Source organism: Rhamphochromis sp. 'chilingali' (genome assembly GCF_963969265.1).
Source record: "Rhamphochromis sp. 'chilingali' genome assembly, chromosome: 19".
Classification (NCBI taxonomy): Eukaryota; Metazoa; Chordata; class Actinopteri; order Cichliformes; family Cichlidae; genus Rhamphochromis; species Rhamphochromis sp. 'chilingali'.
Genome location: NC_137946.1, coordinates 12,944,745 through 12,960,862, shown reverse-complemented (window position 1 = coordinate 12,960,862; position 16,118 = coordinate 12,944,745). Strand labels below are relative to the sequence as shown.

General features: G+C 40.5%; 1 protein-coding gene across 1 annotated transcript; it reads left to right on the top strand.

The window, feature by feature from the left end:
• The first annotated feature begins 1,301 nt into the window (after nt 1–1,301).
• LOC308386474 (carotenoid-cleaving dioxygenase, mitochondrial-like) lies at nt 1,302–11,906 on the top strand. The gene is made up of 12 exons (XM_080866033.1): nt 1,302–1,704; nt 3,144–3,327; nt 3,414–3,625; nt 3,972–4,087; nt 4,185–4,287; nt 4,805–4,933; nt 5,035–5,195; nt 7,207–7,374; nt 8,625–8,762; nt 9,404–9,586; nt 10,420–10,530; nt 11,295–11,906. The coding sequence occupies exons 1-12, from the start codon at nt 1,677–1,679 to the stop codon at nt 11,409–11,411; spliced, it is 1,650 nt and encodes a 549-aa protein (XP_080722159.1). The 5' UTR covers nt 1,302–1,676; the 3' UTR covers nt 11,412–11,906.
• The last annotated feature ends 4,212 nt before the right edge of the window (nt 11,907–16,118 follow it).

Genomic DNA, 16,118 nt, shown 5'->3' with positions numbered 1-16,118 from the left:
GCGATAAGTATGCAGATTTTAGAGAATAAAACTATGTGACCATAAATAAATGAACAGACACAAAACAAGCATACAAATGATACACATTTAAGCGCTAGTAGCTGAATTAGCATAAGTTAAATTCCTTTACTCCATTTTTACAGTTCTGCACACTTAAATATTTTAAATTTATTATCTCTACATTTTCTTGATTTAATTGCATACTTCTGTGTTTTCACCAGTGTTTTCTGCAGAGTAATGAGAGTGATCTGTTTTACAAGTTGACCAAAAACTATATATATAATGTTATAGATACACATAAATGTAGGAATAAAGTGATCGGCAACCCATAACTGTAAAGTAAAGTTTTGGAGTCCTGATTCATATATTCTATATTGTTCTTATTGGTGTATATTAAAGCAATATATTAGTCATGGGAGACATTGGGGGGGGTGATGCAGTAAGCACTTTCTTTGTCTGAGCTCCTTAAAACAGAATTTTTATGTAATAAAAACATCAAGGCTTTAGTCCTTAGCCCTTGACCTTCAGGGGGAGTTGCGCTCTCTGAGTGGTCTTGTTTTATGTTTATTATCCTCAATTGCCAACGATATTCTATTACACCTACACTATGTTTTGAATGAGTAGAGGCAAACCTTAACTTGGAGAACAGTTAAGATAAATTGCATTAGCATAGATGCTACTGCCATAGTTTGTCAGTTGCTTGCTGCTAAAAACATTTGGAGGTAAATAAGTTGTCTAAAGTGCTCCTAAAAAGTACTAAGACATTTATCTCTCTTCTACTCATATCTTGGTTGTGCAATATTTAGTAATTTCCCTTCCTGTTTCCTTTAACTCTTTCCCATGTGTCGTCCTTTAGTGTCTCCCTGTAAAGTCAGTCATGTCTGTTTGTTTACTTTTCTTTATGTCAGCTTTGTCTTTGTCTCTGCCTCTTGTTTTATTTTAGTAGCTCCTGTCTTTTGTGCACTATGTTCAGTTTTGCTTCCCCCTCTCTTACTCTTGATTTGTCCCCGCTGTGTCTCCACTTTCCTAATCACCTTCCTGTGTATTTGATTCTCAGACTTTCCTTGCCTTTGTTCTGCTTCTTGTGGCCTTAGAAACACATTTATAGAGTGGGAGTGGGAGAAGAGGGTTGCATTGACAATCCAACACAATGGGCAGCACATTGAACACATTTTATAAGTGGTCAGAAACTTGTAAATAACTCATGAAAGAATAAAGTTACGTTGAAACCAAGCACACCATTGTTTTTCTTGTGACATTACCAATAAGTTTGATGTGTCACATGGCCCCTAAGCAAAGATGTTAGACATACAACATAGAAACCTGGAAAATCACCTGTTAGCACACCACGTGGTTTAAAGCAGGTGTAGCTTATGATTGTATAGGCCTGTATGTAGCTGCTGTTGTAAATGTTTATTCTTTTTTTTCTGCCTACCTTATTTCATAACCTCTGTTTTGTTAGCACCGTGTGTGACTGCAAGCCCAGGCAGGCACAAGTGACTCTCTCCCTCTCTCTTTCACTCTCCCTCTCTCTTTCACTCTCTCTCTCTCTCTTATAGCTTACATAACGCAGTTTATCGCTGCAGGCGGCTGTCGCAGCTCCACGCACACTAGTGGGTTTCTGTGGTCTAGCAGGACACGGATATAGAAATCAGGAACTGCATCCACCAGCTGTCATGTCATCTGTGAAGCTCGAGCGTGCAGGTAAGCTTCCTCCTTGTTGTGAATACTGTACAGTAATACAGTTCAGATTGCACAGAACGATGCGCTGCTGGTTTCATAACTTACAGGAAGCTGCACGTTTTACAAGCCACGAGCATTTGAAGCGCACTTGATGAAATCGCATTTATCATATTTGCATCTCTATAAATCAGCTGGACTGTTGAGCGCGGTGATGGGCGGTTGTGACTGTATGTAGAGTAATATCAGTACAGAGTGTTCTTTAAGCCTCACGTTGGCATGTGTGGATTTAATTTCACAGGCCGGTGGATATGAAAAACTCGGCAGGCATTGCACTACCAGAAAACAGAGTAGAACTGAGGCTGTAATCGGAGACTTGGATATCTGCTGCTTAGCTGTTTACAGCACAACCGCCACGTTTATGGGGATTTTGTAACAGCCCGTCTGCTGTAGGCCAAATATAATTAGCCATAACTTATAGCAGAAAATTTCCCTCCACATCAAACTAATCGTTTCAACACCGATTTATTCAAGGTTTTTCTTTAATTTGTCACCCAGTAGTACACCACTGGGTGTATTTGGATAAACAAGCTTAAAGCGACATGTTTGTCATTGTCTCAAACTCCAGAAATGAAACTTTTGTACATTGTAATTTCTCTGAGTGGATCTCCAGAATATACTGTTGTTTAAACAATCATGTGCTTTTGCTTTTGTAAAAATGAAGCCCTTCCCTGTCAGTAGTGGCAGGGGTGGATGGTAACAGTACAGCTGACTGTTGTGAATAATTTAAGTCATGCGTCTTTAACACTGGAGTCAGAGAAGCAGTTGGTGACTTTTTCACTGAGGATCTGAAGCGGTGGTTAAACGGGGTTCTCCCTAAAGATCTCAGCAGGGCACTGAGCTGTTTATTGTAGCTTTTCTGAAACAAAGGACCACCCTAAACTAGAACAGCAGATTTCAATGTCACTGTTATTTTATACTTTATATTTTATGTTTTAGTAGCTGTGACACTTAAATGAACGACCTTTTAAAGACAAGTAAATGCACACTTGAAAAAGTAATGGCAGGTTTTAAATGTTTCTTAATCAAGGTGAAAGTTGGGGAGTCGTTTATTTTATTTTTATTTTTTTATATCCCCGAGATGCTGACAGAAGGACAAACAGTGTTACGTAAAACTTACCAAGCCAAATGTGTTTAAACTCTGCTCAGAAGCAAAGCTTGGGCAACTAAAGAGCTCTAATGTGGCACAGACCCTGAGTGCTTGTTTTCATTCCTTATTTTTTCTTAATTTATTGAGCTGCATGCAGAACTGCCAGTAAAGTAAAGTTTATACTTGGGTTGCCAGAAATGTTGTTTACAGCAGTTACTAAGTAAAAGGGAAATATTGTCCAACTGTAAGAAGTGTAAAGCAAAAGTTGCACTAAAGAAAGGTAATTTCTGTCCATTCTTTCATTTGGGTTCAGATCAGGCAAAAAATGCCCACAATGGCAAGGTACTGAAGGGGCTGGAGACAATTGCTGCCCTGGTCCGCTCTGTTGAAGAGACCCCTGAGCCAGTAGCTACCAAATTAGAGGGAACCATTCCCTCCTGGATCAATGGCAAACTCCTCCGCAATGGCCCTGGGAAGTTTGAGTTTGGAGAAACACAGTGAGTTATAAAGACCTGCTGCAAAGCACAAAATGAACATTTCTATAACAATGGAGTCGAGCCTTAACATCTGTGTTTCATGACAGCTACAACCATTGGTTTGATGGGATGGCCATGCTGCACCAGTTCAAGATTGAGAGAGGTGAGGTGACGTACATGAGTCGGTTCCTGCAGAGCGATACCTTCAAAAAGAACAGCGAGCGGGACCGGATCATAATGTCTGAGTTTGGCACGCTTGCCATGCCCGACCCCTGTAAAAACTTCTTCCAGCGATTCCTTTCTCGCTTTGAGAAGTTTGGTGAGTAAATAAGACAGTGGGATGAAGTATATGTGCATAATGGATCAAAAAGCAGGTTTTCTGCTGCAGTTAATTTAAAAAAGCAGAAGAGCCACGACAGCTAGAGATAAAATCAAGTTTATAACTTTGCTTTGCTAAATCCTCCTGGGATGGAGCTTCTTAAGTGTTCTGTATATACCCAAGTTTACAGTGGGGAACCAGGGGGAGCATAAAATGTTTTACATTCCCACTGGACCCTCCAGTATAACTACAAACTGTAAATCGTATAGCAGACCAATTTCTTTAAAAGGAGAAAAGCTTTCAGTCCTAAAAAAAACATGCCATCCTTTATTTGTCTTTGCTACAGAACCCACAGACAATGCAAGTGTGAGCTTTGTGAAATACAAAGGGGACTACTATGTCAGCACAGAGACAAACTTCATGCACAGAGTGAACCCAGAGACCCTAGAAACTTTAGAGAAGGTAATGTCATTTGTTATGTGCAGTAAACGCATTTCTTTGTCATTGTGTAGTCTGGTATAAACATAGTATACATCCTTATCATTCTGTTGTTTTGCAGGTGGACTGGAGTAAGTTCATTGCAGTAAATGGAGCCACTGCTCACCCCCACTATGATCCAGATGGTACCACCTACAACATGGGCAACTCCTATGGAAGAAGAGGTTTGTTCCTTGAGTCAAGTATCCACACTAAAGTCTGCACAGTTACATGGCTTTTTAAAATTTATTTATTTATTTTTATTTTTTATCTTGATTTAGAAAAAAAGAAATGAACTGTACTTTGTTGGAAGAAAGGAGGTGCAGCAGTTAGCAGTGTCAAATCACAGCAAGTGTCTGGATTCAAATCCACTGGCCGACTTAGGTCTTTCTGTGGAAAGTGCGTCATCTCTGCCTCTCCAGGCATTCCAGCTTCCTCCCAGAGTCCACAGACATGCACATTAGATTAACTGGGTTGGGTTAATTAGGTTGATTCTAAATTGGCCATAGACATCACTAGTTGTCTGTCTCTGTTATCCTTGCAACAGACTGGCAAACGGTACAGGGCGTACCCTGCCTCTCACACATGACAGTTGGGATAGGCTCCAGCTCCCCCTTCCTCAGCAACTCTGAATTAGATAAGCTGAAGAGGATGGATGGAAAATGGATGGAACAATTTTTTGTAAAACACTTCTCCTTCCAGGAGTCCTCTACAATATCATCAGAGTACCTCCTGAGAAGACGGAAAGCGAAGACACTCTGCAAGGAGCCAAAATCCTCTGTTCTATTGTGCCTGCAAACAAGTCCCATCCCTCCTACTACCACAGCTTTGGTAAGGCAGCACACCAGGGTACCACTCATTATGCTTGTTTTTTTTTTCCATTTGCTACCCTCATCTGCAAAGCTTGGTAATCTTTTTCTTCCTGCTTCCAGCCATGTCTGAGAACTACGTGGTGTTCATCGAGCAGCCAGTCAAGATGGACCTGCTGAAGATAGTCACATGTAAATTAAGAGGGAAGGCTCTGAGTGATGGAATCTACTGGGATCCCAAACAGGAGACAGTCTTCCACCTCGTGAACAAGCACACAGGCGAGGTGAGATGCGATCAGTAGCGGTTTTAGATACAGGCGACACGGGCGGTTGCCCGGGGCGGCATCATGGTGGGGGGCGGCATCACGGGCATCGGCAAAAAAAAAGAAAAAAGAAAATGCTCGTACTCATGCTGCCCCGACGTCAGCAAGCGCATATTGGGAATGGCATAGGCACCGATCGGTTTTCTATCGCCCATTTGCTGGGAGTAAGGGCGCCCTCCGTTTGCGAGGTGCACCTGCTGCTTGCGGCGCAGGGAGGAGAGGGCGGGGCGGCGGGGGATTCTCTGGCTGGCTGGAGCAGCATCCAATAACCAACTCGCAAAATAAAACAAAATAAAAACAAACCAACAAAGACGAAAACACCAGACATTATGATACAGACTTATAATTTGCACCGATGTTTTTTTGAAATTCTATACACGAAAAGTGAGGCGAGAGCCCTCGGTGCGCCTGCTCGCTGCTGAAGTCAAAGTAAACTTTATTGTCATCTCCGCATACAGTCCAGAGACGAGACAACGAGGCTCCAGTTACAGCAGTGCAAGTAAACAAACAATATATATAAGAAGAGTAAGAAAATAAACATACCCTTTAGGACCAGGGATAAAGGGATCAATAACAATTTAAAATTTACAGTTTGATGATTTAAAGTCTCACACACAACCCATTGAAAGGGGAGGGGGGCCAAATAGAGCACATTTCATTCATAATGTTGTAAATCCAAGTCCATTATGTATTCTTGATTTGAATCCTGGGTTGTCTCAGAAATCTCAGAAATGCACCCTAGACAAAGTGAATCTGTGAACTAAGGTGTAGGTGTGTTAGATCATGTTGTGGTGATCCTTGGGTTGAGGGATAGGTGTTCATACTGGAGTGCAAAATTAAAACCACTGGAAGATGGAAAAGAAAAGTTCAAAGCCATCAGGTCCTCAGTTTAGAAAAAAGAGAAAAGAAGAGGAGGAGAAACGAGCAAAAGATACAGGTAAGCAGATGTGTCATTGGATAATGGCAGGTCATCCTGAAACAATCAGAATCAGAATACTTTATTATGTGGGTGATCGTGGCTCAAGAGTTTGGAGTTCGCCTTGTAATCGGTTGCTGGTTCGAGCCCCGGCTTGGACAGTCTTGGTCGTTGTGTCCTTGGGCAAGACACTTCACCTGTTGTCTACTGGTGGTGGTCAGACCACCACCAGTAGGTGGGCCTCTGTCAGTGCGCCCCAGGGCAGCTGTGGCTACAATGTAGCTTGCCATCACCAGTGCATGAATGGGTTGATGCCTGAATGTGTAAAGCGCTTTGGGGTCCTTAGGGACTAGTAAAGCGCTATACAAATACAGGCCATTTATTAATCCCTAATCCCCGTTACAGTTGCTCCAAGAAGAAATGGTAAAAGTAGGAACAGTAACAGACTAAAACAATACCTTATGTTACAGAGGGAGTGTTCGCCCAGGGCACCAAACAGGCTAGGACCGCCACTGGATGCGACTGTTAATATATTTTTTTAACTGCACTTCAATATTATATTTATATACAATAACAACTGATGTTCCTGTTGATTGATTATGCAAGAACTAGCAAGCCTGCATGTAATGTAAATGTAAAAAGAGGCAAAGACAGAATCCGTTTAAATTGGGTGTGGATTTGAAACATTGGTTGAATTCCACTCCAGGCCATTAGGGGGCCACCTAGGCTGAAAATGTTCATCTCTGCTTAGCGCCACAAATTTGCAATGACATTGCAGTAGGAAAACTCCCTAGAGTGGCCCCATTTAAAGGGCTACACAGAGAAAACTAGGTGATTCAGAATGTAATGTAACAGATGTAATAAGCATGTTGTGTGTACATATTAAGCTTTTATTACTCCATGTTGATTTTATTTTAAAGTTTTTAACATAATTTGTCTTCTGAATAAGTGATGGTGATGTTGAGGAGTACTGTCCTTAAAGGAGAGTGTCCTTGTAGTTTACAGCGAAATGAAGTACTTGACAGAAATTCTGTAACTGTATACGCTGTACCGCAGGTCAGCTCAGTGAAGTACCACACCAAAGCCTTCTCCACCTTCCATCAAATCAACGCCTTTGAGGAGGATGGATTCTTGATGCTCGATATGTGTTGCTCCGACGACGGCCAAGCCATCAACAACTACCTCATCCAGAACTTGCGTAAATCAGGAGACGCGCTGGATGAGGTCAGTATAATTGCATGAACACATTGTTACAAAATAAATGTAGCAAGAAAAACAGATTTTTTTTTTTTTTCACTGTACTTAAGTTTTGGCATAATAAATATTTATAACCGGGGAAGACAATATTGGCTTTAAGATAAGATAAGATAACCTTTATTAGTCCCACACGTGGGAAATTTGTTTTGTCACAGCAGGAAGTGGACAGTGCAAAAGTTATGAGGCAAAAATTAGAATACAATAAGAATAAATACAGTACACAACTGTACAGAATAGAATAAAATACTATATACAGTAGAATAAAATAAAATAAATATACAATAAGATAAAAATAGAATACAAATACAAATACAAATACTATATACAACTGAGTAAAAATACAACGATGACAGAAAGGATTATTGCACTTGGTATTATTGCATATGTATGGATGTGTGTGCTTGATCAGTTAAAGTCTTTATTATGGAGTCTGACAGCAGTGGGGAGGAAAGACCTGCGAAATCTCTCCGTCCCACACCGTGGGTGCCGCAGTCTCCCACTGAAGGAGCTGCTCAGTGCTGTCACAGTCTGCTGCATGGGGTGGGAGACGTTGTCCAACAGGGATGACAGCTTAGCCGCCATTCTCCTGTCACTCACCACCTCCACTGGGTCCAGAGGGCATCCTAGAACAGAGCTGGCCCTTCGGATCACCCTGTTCAGTCTCTTCCTGTCCCCAGCAGAGATGCTGCCGCCCCAGCAGACCACACCATAAAAGATAGCAGAAGCCACCACAGAGTCATAGAAGGTCTTCAGGAGTGGGCCCTCCACCCCAAACGACCTGAGTCTCCGCAGCAGGTACAGCCTGCTCTGCCCTTTCCTGTAGAGGGCGTCTGAGTTATGAGTCCAGTCCAGTCTATTGTTCAGATGAACACCAAGGTACCTGTAGCTGTCCACAGCCTCAATGTCCATACCTTGGATGTTCAGTGGTTGCAGTGGAGAATGCTTGTGCCTGCGGAAGTCTACCACCAGTTCCTTGGTTTTACTGGCGTTGATCTGGAGGTAGTTCAGCTGGCACCAGTCCACAAAGTCTTGGGTCAGACCTCTGTACTCCTTGTCGTCCCCATCAGTGATGAGGCCGACTATTGCAGAGTCATCGGCTTTGCTAATTTACTAAATAATTTAGTGAGAAAGCTATTCAGTGTTAGCTTTATGGATTTCAGTCTGTTCAGATTTGAATTAACCAAATATCTAAAATGTGCAAATATTGTTCCTCTCAGGTGTACAACACCTTGTGCAGGGTTTTCCCTCGGCGTTTTGTTCTGCCACTGCATGTGACCAATGAAACCCCAAAAGACCAGAACCTGAACACTCGACCCTGCAGCAATGCATCGTGTGTCAAAATCGGTGACGACAAGGTGAGTTGACTTCTTGCTCATGCCTTCATTTACAGTTCACCTGTAGCACACATGCTGGAGGCAGTAACCAGAAATGAGTTGTCTTGACAACTCATACAGTGTTGTACAAGTCAACAAGCAGGCAGTGAAAATATTAAGCTTCTTATTTTGAAATTAATCTAAGTGGCAGAAGTAAAGCGTTCCCTTGAGTAGAAATGTTAACGCCACACTACGGTATGAACAGATGCAGAAAATTAAGTTAACAAAATGAGTACTAGGTTTTTGGGAGGGGGTTGAAACGCATAAAAAAGGCTTTTCATAAAATTAGAAAAGCCTGCTTAAAAGTAACCGCTACATTTGTAAAACTACTGATTAGTGAATTTGGGATATTTAGACTGATGGGTAACATCAGCACAAAATCTATTCTGTTATCTTAAGAGATGTTTCTGTAGTGATTTTTATCATTTTTGCAGTTTGTGTAGTTTTTGACCTGTGTGTATGGAAGTTTACATAATTTCTAGTATGTTAGAACAAATGTATGGCAATCAGAGTTCACATAACTAGGTTGCAGAAACATGAGTCCAGTTAAAGGTGAAGCTCATGGTCACAGAGCTCGCACGCTCGACTGACCTTAGGTGGTAGTTCATCCTCTTTTTCAATAGGTGTTCTGCCAGCACGAGGATCTCCACGGAGAAGACCTCCATGAGTACGGTGGCCTGGAGTTCCCGCAGATCAACTACGCCAGATGTAACACACATCCGTACCGTTATTTCTACGGCTGTGGCTTCAGACATCTGGTGGGAGACTCTCTGCTCAAGATGGACCTGAAGGACAAGACATTCAAGGTCTGTATGATACTGTGCAAAGGGCTCCACCTCATTTAAACATGAGAGACGATGAGAGAGCGTTAGTGAATTTGATCACATTCACTGCTGTTATACTGTGTAAATTATTAGTTAACATAATTTAAATGGTATATTGGTTTATTGCTAGCCCTTAGTTTAGTGTTAGCCCTGCGACAGACTGGCGACCTGTCCAGGGTGTACCCTGCCTCTCGCCCTATGACAGCTGGGATAGGCTCCAGCGCCCCCCGCGACCCTGAAAAGGATAAGCGGAAGCGAATGGATGGATGGTTTATTGCAGCTTCTTTCTGGTTAATATCAACTGTCTTCCTACACTGCTGCAGACAGTTGTCTATACATTCAACTACATCTGGGCTGTCACAGTAAAAGCTCATGATCTTTCAGAGTTAAAGTTTTATGTATTGTTACTTAGTAAAAAATATTTAAAACTAGGCAAAACGATGCCTCAGATGAACTACACGTGAAATATTAAACCATTACTCTTGTTAAACGTAACTTGGCCAAAAATGTAGAAGTAACATTGGGAAAAATTAACTACATCCTGACTGCTTCCATAGCAACTGTGATTATCAGTGTGAGCAATTTGCTGCTCTGGGAGCATTCAGGTGTGTGTGTGTGTGTGTGTGTGTGTGTGTGTGTGTGTGTGTGTGTGTGTGTGTGTGTGTGTGTGTGTGTGTGTGTGTGTGTGTGTGCGCGCCAGACTGGAACTGAGCCAGTAGTTGAAGAAGCAAAATTAAGATGGCGAACAAAAGCAACTTTAAAATGTGGAGTTAAATTGAAAAAACACTGACACTTGTGAAAATGATCATCCACAGGTCTGGTACCAGAAGGGTTTCTACCCCTCAGAGCCTGTGTTTGTGCCGTCACCTGATGCTGTGGAGGAAGATGATGGTGTCATCCTCTCGGTGGTTCTCACCCCGTCACAGGTAAGAGTCTCGGCTGCACAGACGTAGCAAATACATCTACCTAATGTGCTGAACCTTGTTGTGTCTCATGACGTTATCAGAGGTTTATGGTTTCCTGAATTTGAGGTACCAGCATGTCTGCAAGTCCGCCTAAGCTTGATTCCTTTCCGCTTCAAATTCTTTAATCAGCTGGACACGATCTATCATAAATATTCATGTGGGTGACGAGCAGAGTCATAAATATTCATTGCTGAATTTACGCGAGTGAATTTTTGGAATTTAAAAACAGAACTTTCTAAAGCCTTCAAGATTAATGGCAGAAAGTGCACTTGCTGGCTACATTAATGGTGCCAGTAAAAGATTTTCTGAGTAACGTAAGATTTTTTTTTTTCTTTCCCAAAAATGGTGTTCTACTACATCCCAGTGTCCGTCTTCCTGACAGCACATTGGGCAGCCTGAATCAAAACTGAGCATTATGCTATTGTGTCCATCTCCCCTATAGCAAATGTCAATTGTTCATTTGCCCGTCTGTTTATTTTAAAATCCTAATCAGTTTTAATTACCCCTGAAACACTGGATGAGGACCCTTTTATTATTCTTTTGTACACACAATGCGTTCTGGTCCTTGAATTTAAGCAAAGCTGCTATTCTAAAGACATGCACACCTCTCAAGCATACCTCCACCTGGTGTACTGAACCTAAGTGAAGTCTTTCACTATGTGGTGGTGTGTAGAGAAGTGTGATTTGTTTTGTGTGTGTTAACGCCATCAATCGTTTCTCTCCAGGATAAAGGGACCTTCCTCCTGATTTTGGATGCCAAGACTTTTGAAGAGCTAGGAAGAGCCTATGCGCCTATTAACATGGCTTATGGCTTCCACGGTACCTTCAGTGCCTCTGCATAAACTTCTTGTTTTTTAGACTCCCCATGATTCATGGGCCATGAATACAACGCATCAATAAGCATTAGCCAGTTATATATCAGATGGTACTGAGTTGCTGCTGCTTTTTATGCTTAACATATATACTGTCTACAGATATTCACTACAGGTGAGGATCACCAGACATTATGTTATCACCATATTTCACTGACAATACAAGCAGTGTGCTGAGTATTACAATAACCGGATTTATCATATCCAGTAAGATTATGTTATCTCTCTTTAGTAGTTTGCTGCAAATAGACGTTGGAGGTTGCTGTCCCATTTTTACTCTAATGACTGAGCTGTTAGCTTGTTCTGAATTAGGAGGTAGGTAGCTTTGTCAAGTGAAGTGTGATCAGTGTTGGATGGATTTTCGACTGGTAGGACTTGTAGGGTACAGTTGAAAGTAAATCTGTGGTCACCCAAGTGCCAAAATGCTTTTTTTTTAAAGAAATTTATTCCAAAAATTTTTACAAATCTGACTTTTGTACTGTTTTTTTTTAAATATAATTTTTTAATTAAAGTTTCAACATTAACACTTTTCAGAGGTGAAGTGTCTGGATTCTTTTCACACACTGAATCAGTCAAAACACATGGTTGAGAATAATGTACATAAGTACGATTCCTCACATCAAATATTCTTTTACAGTCTTTTACTGGCAAGTGGTACATTTAAGGCCCCAGGTTTTATAAAGTCAACATGTGTTGCTAATTATAACAATTTGTATAGCAATCAAATTTGCATCCTTGACATTAATATAGATATTAATCGTTAATTTGTTATTACCTTTGTTCAGATTACTTGTTTCACAGTATACATTAAGCCCATAAATAGACTAAGTGTCACACAAATCACTTAAACTAAACAGACCCTATTTTACATAACAATGGGGTCTTTTTAATTGAGAATTGAAAATTGTATTAAAACTAAGTGGCATTTCTTTACCATACAGTTTTTAATTCTGTTAACTTCTGCTCCACTGTAGGGAAAAACATAACTCTTAATCCACAATTTGACAGCTTTTAATTTCCAAATTACTCTTTTGTGTTACAATAAAACATGCTACATGTTTAAACATTTAAAAGACACATCGAGGTCTCCAGCTCCTCAAAAGTAAGGATTGTCTTTAAATAAATGAATAAAACACAATTCCATTAGTGATGGTATAAACCTAAAAATTTTTTTACAAGGGCTCAACTAGAAGGCTAAAAAAAAAAAATTGGTGCTAATAAAATAATTTTGTCACAGTTAAATAACACATTTCTGCATTAAGTGCCAACTCTGATTATGTAAATCTTATGTAAGCACATGTATTTTACATGTAAGTGATAACTGTGTGTGCCATTTGTACTTCCTCCACTATTCTAATGCATAATACACATTTATAGTGGTCTAAATTTGAAACGCATGCTTTATTAAAGTCTGGGTGCGCTTCACCCAGATTTCAGAAGTATACAGAATATCATTCACAGACGTATTTCTGTAGTAAATGTAATAGGCTAGGAAATGGTTTTACTGTGTAGAGAATTTATTAGAGGTCCTCTCTAAACTATGACTCAATAGAGGCTATTTTTCAAAAACCGATTAAACTCTCTGCACTTACACTAGAAGATGAATTTGAAAACCCATGAATGAAAAAGCTCTACACAGTTGTAACTGAGGTGTGGCTTTTTGGAGGGTTTTTTTGGTTTCTTTGCTGTTTATAAGAGATCCACACATCATCCACTAGAGGTCAGCATGTGATGACATTTACCTTCCTTCAGTCACGTTCTGGATCTGCAGAGTTGGAACAACGACTCAGTACCTGACCAGGATTTATTTAAATTAATTTATAAATTAAGAAAAAAGTTGTATACCACTTTGTGTCGTGTGTGTTTTGTAACCATGTTCGCTTTCTGTATTGTAAACCTCGTGAACTGCAAGGCTGTTTTCAGCTTTGCGATTGTGAATCGTAACGGACCCATTTTCTGTCTCATACAACAGTCTGAACAAAGGGGTGAGGCAGGGGCAACGTCTCTGAAGGAGGTGGGCTCAACATGGCCACACGGGCTATAAGAGGGATCAAACCTGTGACCCTGTGACAGTGGGACAATCTGTAACTGCCAGCCCACCCTGCCACTTCAAAAACACACTGCAAACAGTGGAGGAGCCCGGCATTGAACTTCACAGGGGTTATTTCCAAATCTGTGACCTTAACAACTGTATTTATAGGACACTTGGAAAAGAGTGCCTCTTTGAGGGGAAAAAAAAAGATAAGATAAAAAAAAAGAAAAGGGTAGAACTTTTTTTTTAAAGAGGGGAAAAAAGGGATTTCAAACAGACTATTATCGAAACTGTGGATTAAAGCAGAGTAACTCAAGCTTCACTTTTCAGTCTGCGTGTGTGGCCAGAGAACAGATGCGCATTTTCATAGAGGATTGTACAAAGGGGAAAAGGAGAAAAGGAAAAGAAAAAAACTGTTCCCAACAGCCGGTTAAAGCAACAGGACCCAAAACTACACCTCCAAATGTAGAAGTTTGGGGGGCGGGGTTCTCTAACTAGCTTTTAAAGTTTTGGGATGCTTTTGTAGGACAGAACATGCATTTTTAATATCTGCAGGAGGGCTGCAGATGGCACTTTGTTACAACAATGGTGATTCAAAAAAAACTTTAACAACAACGCTGCGGCTGATCAAACCTTCAATCAGTGCTCATCACTGGTGTGTTGTTTTGGTATTGTTTTATCTAAATAGAAAAGTTAGTGACTAGAATAACGACGGCACTAAATAAATTAGAATTATGTGATTTATTTTTACATCCACCCTGTTTAGTCAGAACAGCTCAGGGATCAACTGTTTCAGATTTCTTTTCTGCAGGAAAAACGTGCTGGCAGATACAGCTGCTGTCTTTCCTGTAGCAAATCCTCATATTAATCAGTTCAGTTAATCAACTTTCTCCTCAAAGTATCCTGCTGTCTTTTCAACACACAGCAGACACTCGCAATAGAAATGTATACCTAAAGATTCTCGCTGAACTCATCTCAGTCTTTTACAGCACAAACATTAAGCAGACAGCAAGTAACATGAACGACTGTGCTCATATGCACTACCCACTGTTTGATTTGCTGCTACAAAGCAGCGGGTTCTGTGGAAGCAGAATAATGTCTATTGAAGCAGCCGGTAGAGTCTCGGGTCACGAATTGTGATTTTCCTGGCAGGAAAGCGGTTTGTGATCAGTCGTGGCATAAAAAGCACAACATTTATTTTTAGCTTGTTTTTTGATGGTGATATGAATAACTCTAAAAAGCTGCTGCCTTTTGTATAAAATCACAAATGTGTGAAGCCAGACACCCCTGAGAACAGTGCTGCTGCAGTCTTCTCAGGAGGGTTACTATGTTATAGAGAAGCTGGATTTTAGTCTGGATATTGTTGTATTATATACAGCAGACTACAGAATGACTACAGAGTGTAATAATGTAAATATAGTTTAACTGCATGTATTACCATTTTGTTTTTTGGGCTTTAAAAAAAATTACTTTGACTAGAAGATGAGCCCTTAATGTGCATTATTGCAATACATTGGTTGTGATAAATTTTGCAGGTTATGCAGGCAACATGAGTTTCTAGTTTAAGCTCCACCTGACCAACAAAGTCCAATATTCTTTTTTTTTTTTAATCTTTGGTCTACTCTTCACGTCTTTGTGTTTCTATCATTTAGTCTTCAGTAAGTACTCGTGCTTTGCGGTGAGTTTTTTGTCCATCAATGGCTAAAAGCATCATCTGGAATCAATGCAGAAAGCAGTGAGGTTGAACTGAAAGAGCAAAGTTGCCATTTGGGAAACCAAAACAATGTGCTGAAAGAGACTAAAAATCCCAGAGTTCAGGAGAACTGACAGACATCACACCAACAATCCTCATTGATCTTTAAGCTGTTAAATACATAGAAAGTCACTATGCAGGATCGTTGTAACTGTTTGCTTTGTACCAACCACAAACTCACTCACAAAATACATATATATAAATATGCTGTGATTTACCATAAATATTTCACTCATAAAAATTAACCATGGCAACATCATAGAGAAAAAGAGCGTCTCCCAGTGTGTTTTGATACGTTTTCCCTACACATGAAAATTCAAATTTGGCACTTTCGCCCAACCACACGATTGTTTTCATGTGTTTTGATGGAGCTCGGCCCAGTCGGACATTGGGTAAAGATGGATGCTACATTAGCTCAACAAACACGCCCAGCAAACATTTTGATAGTGAATGTCACTGTTCTCTTAGTCGAAATATAGAAATGAAAGTGGTAAATGGGCTGTTTTGTTATAAAATGCTTTTCTACTCTATGGGAGCCCTCGGAGAGCCTCATTCATACAAAAACATATGTACAAATATTTCTCTACACCTGAGTGCTTTCAATCTTCCATTTACACACATTCATACTCTGATGAATGCATCAGAAAGCAACCTGGGGTTCAGTATCTTGCCCAAGGATACTCTGGCATGCAGACTGGAGCAGGAAGGGATTGAACCACCAAACGTCCTTAGGGGATGACTGACTCTACCCCCTGAGCTTAAGCCATCCTTGAGCTTAATGGACTTTCAATCAAGTTTACAAGAATTGTAATTGTTTCATCAAATGTGAAAAGATAAAATTCTCACTTGAGCGAAGAGCAAATGTGTGCAAAGCAAAACCATCGCGATGGAG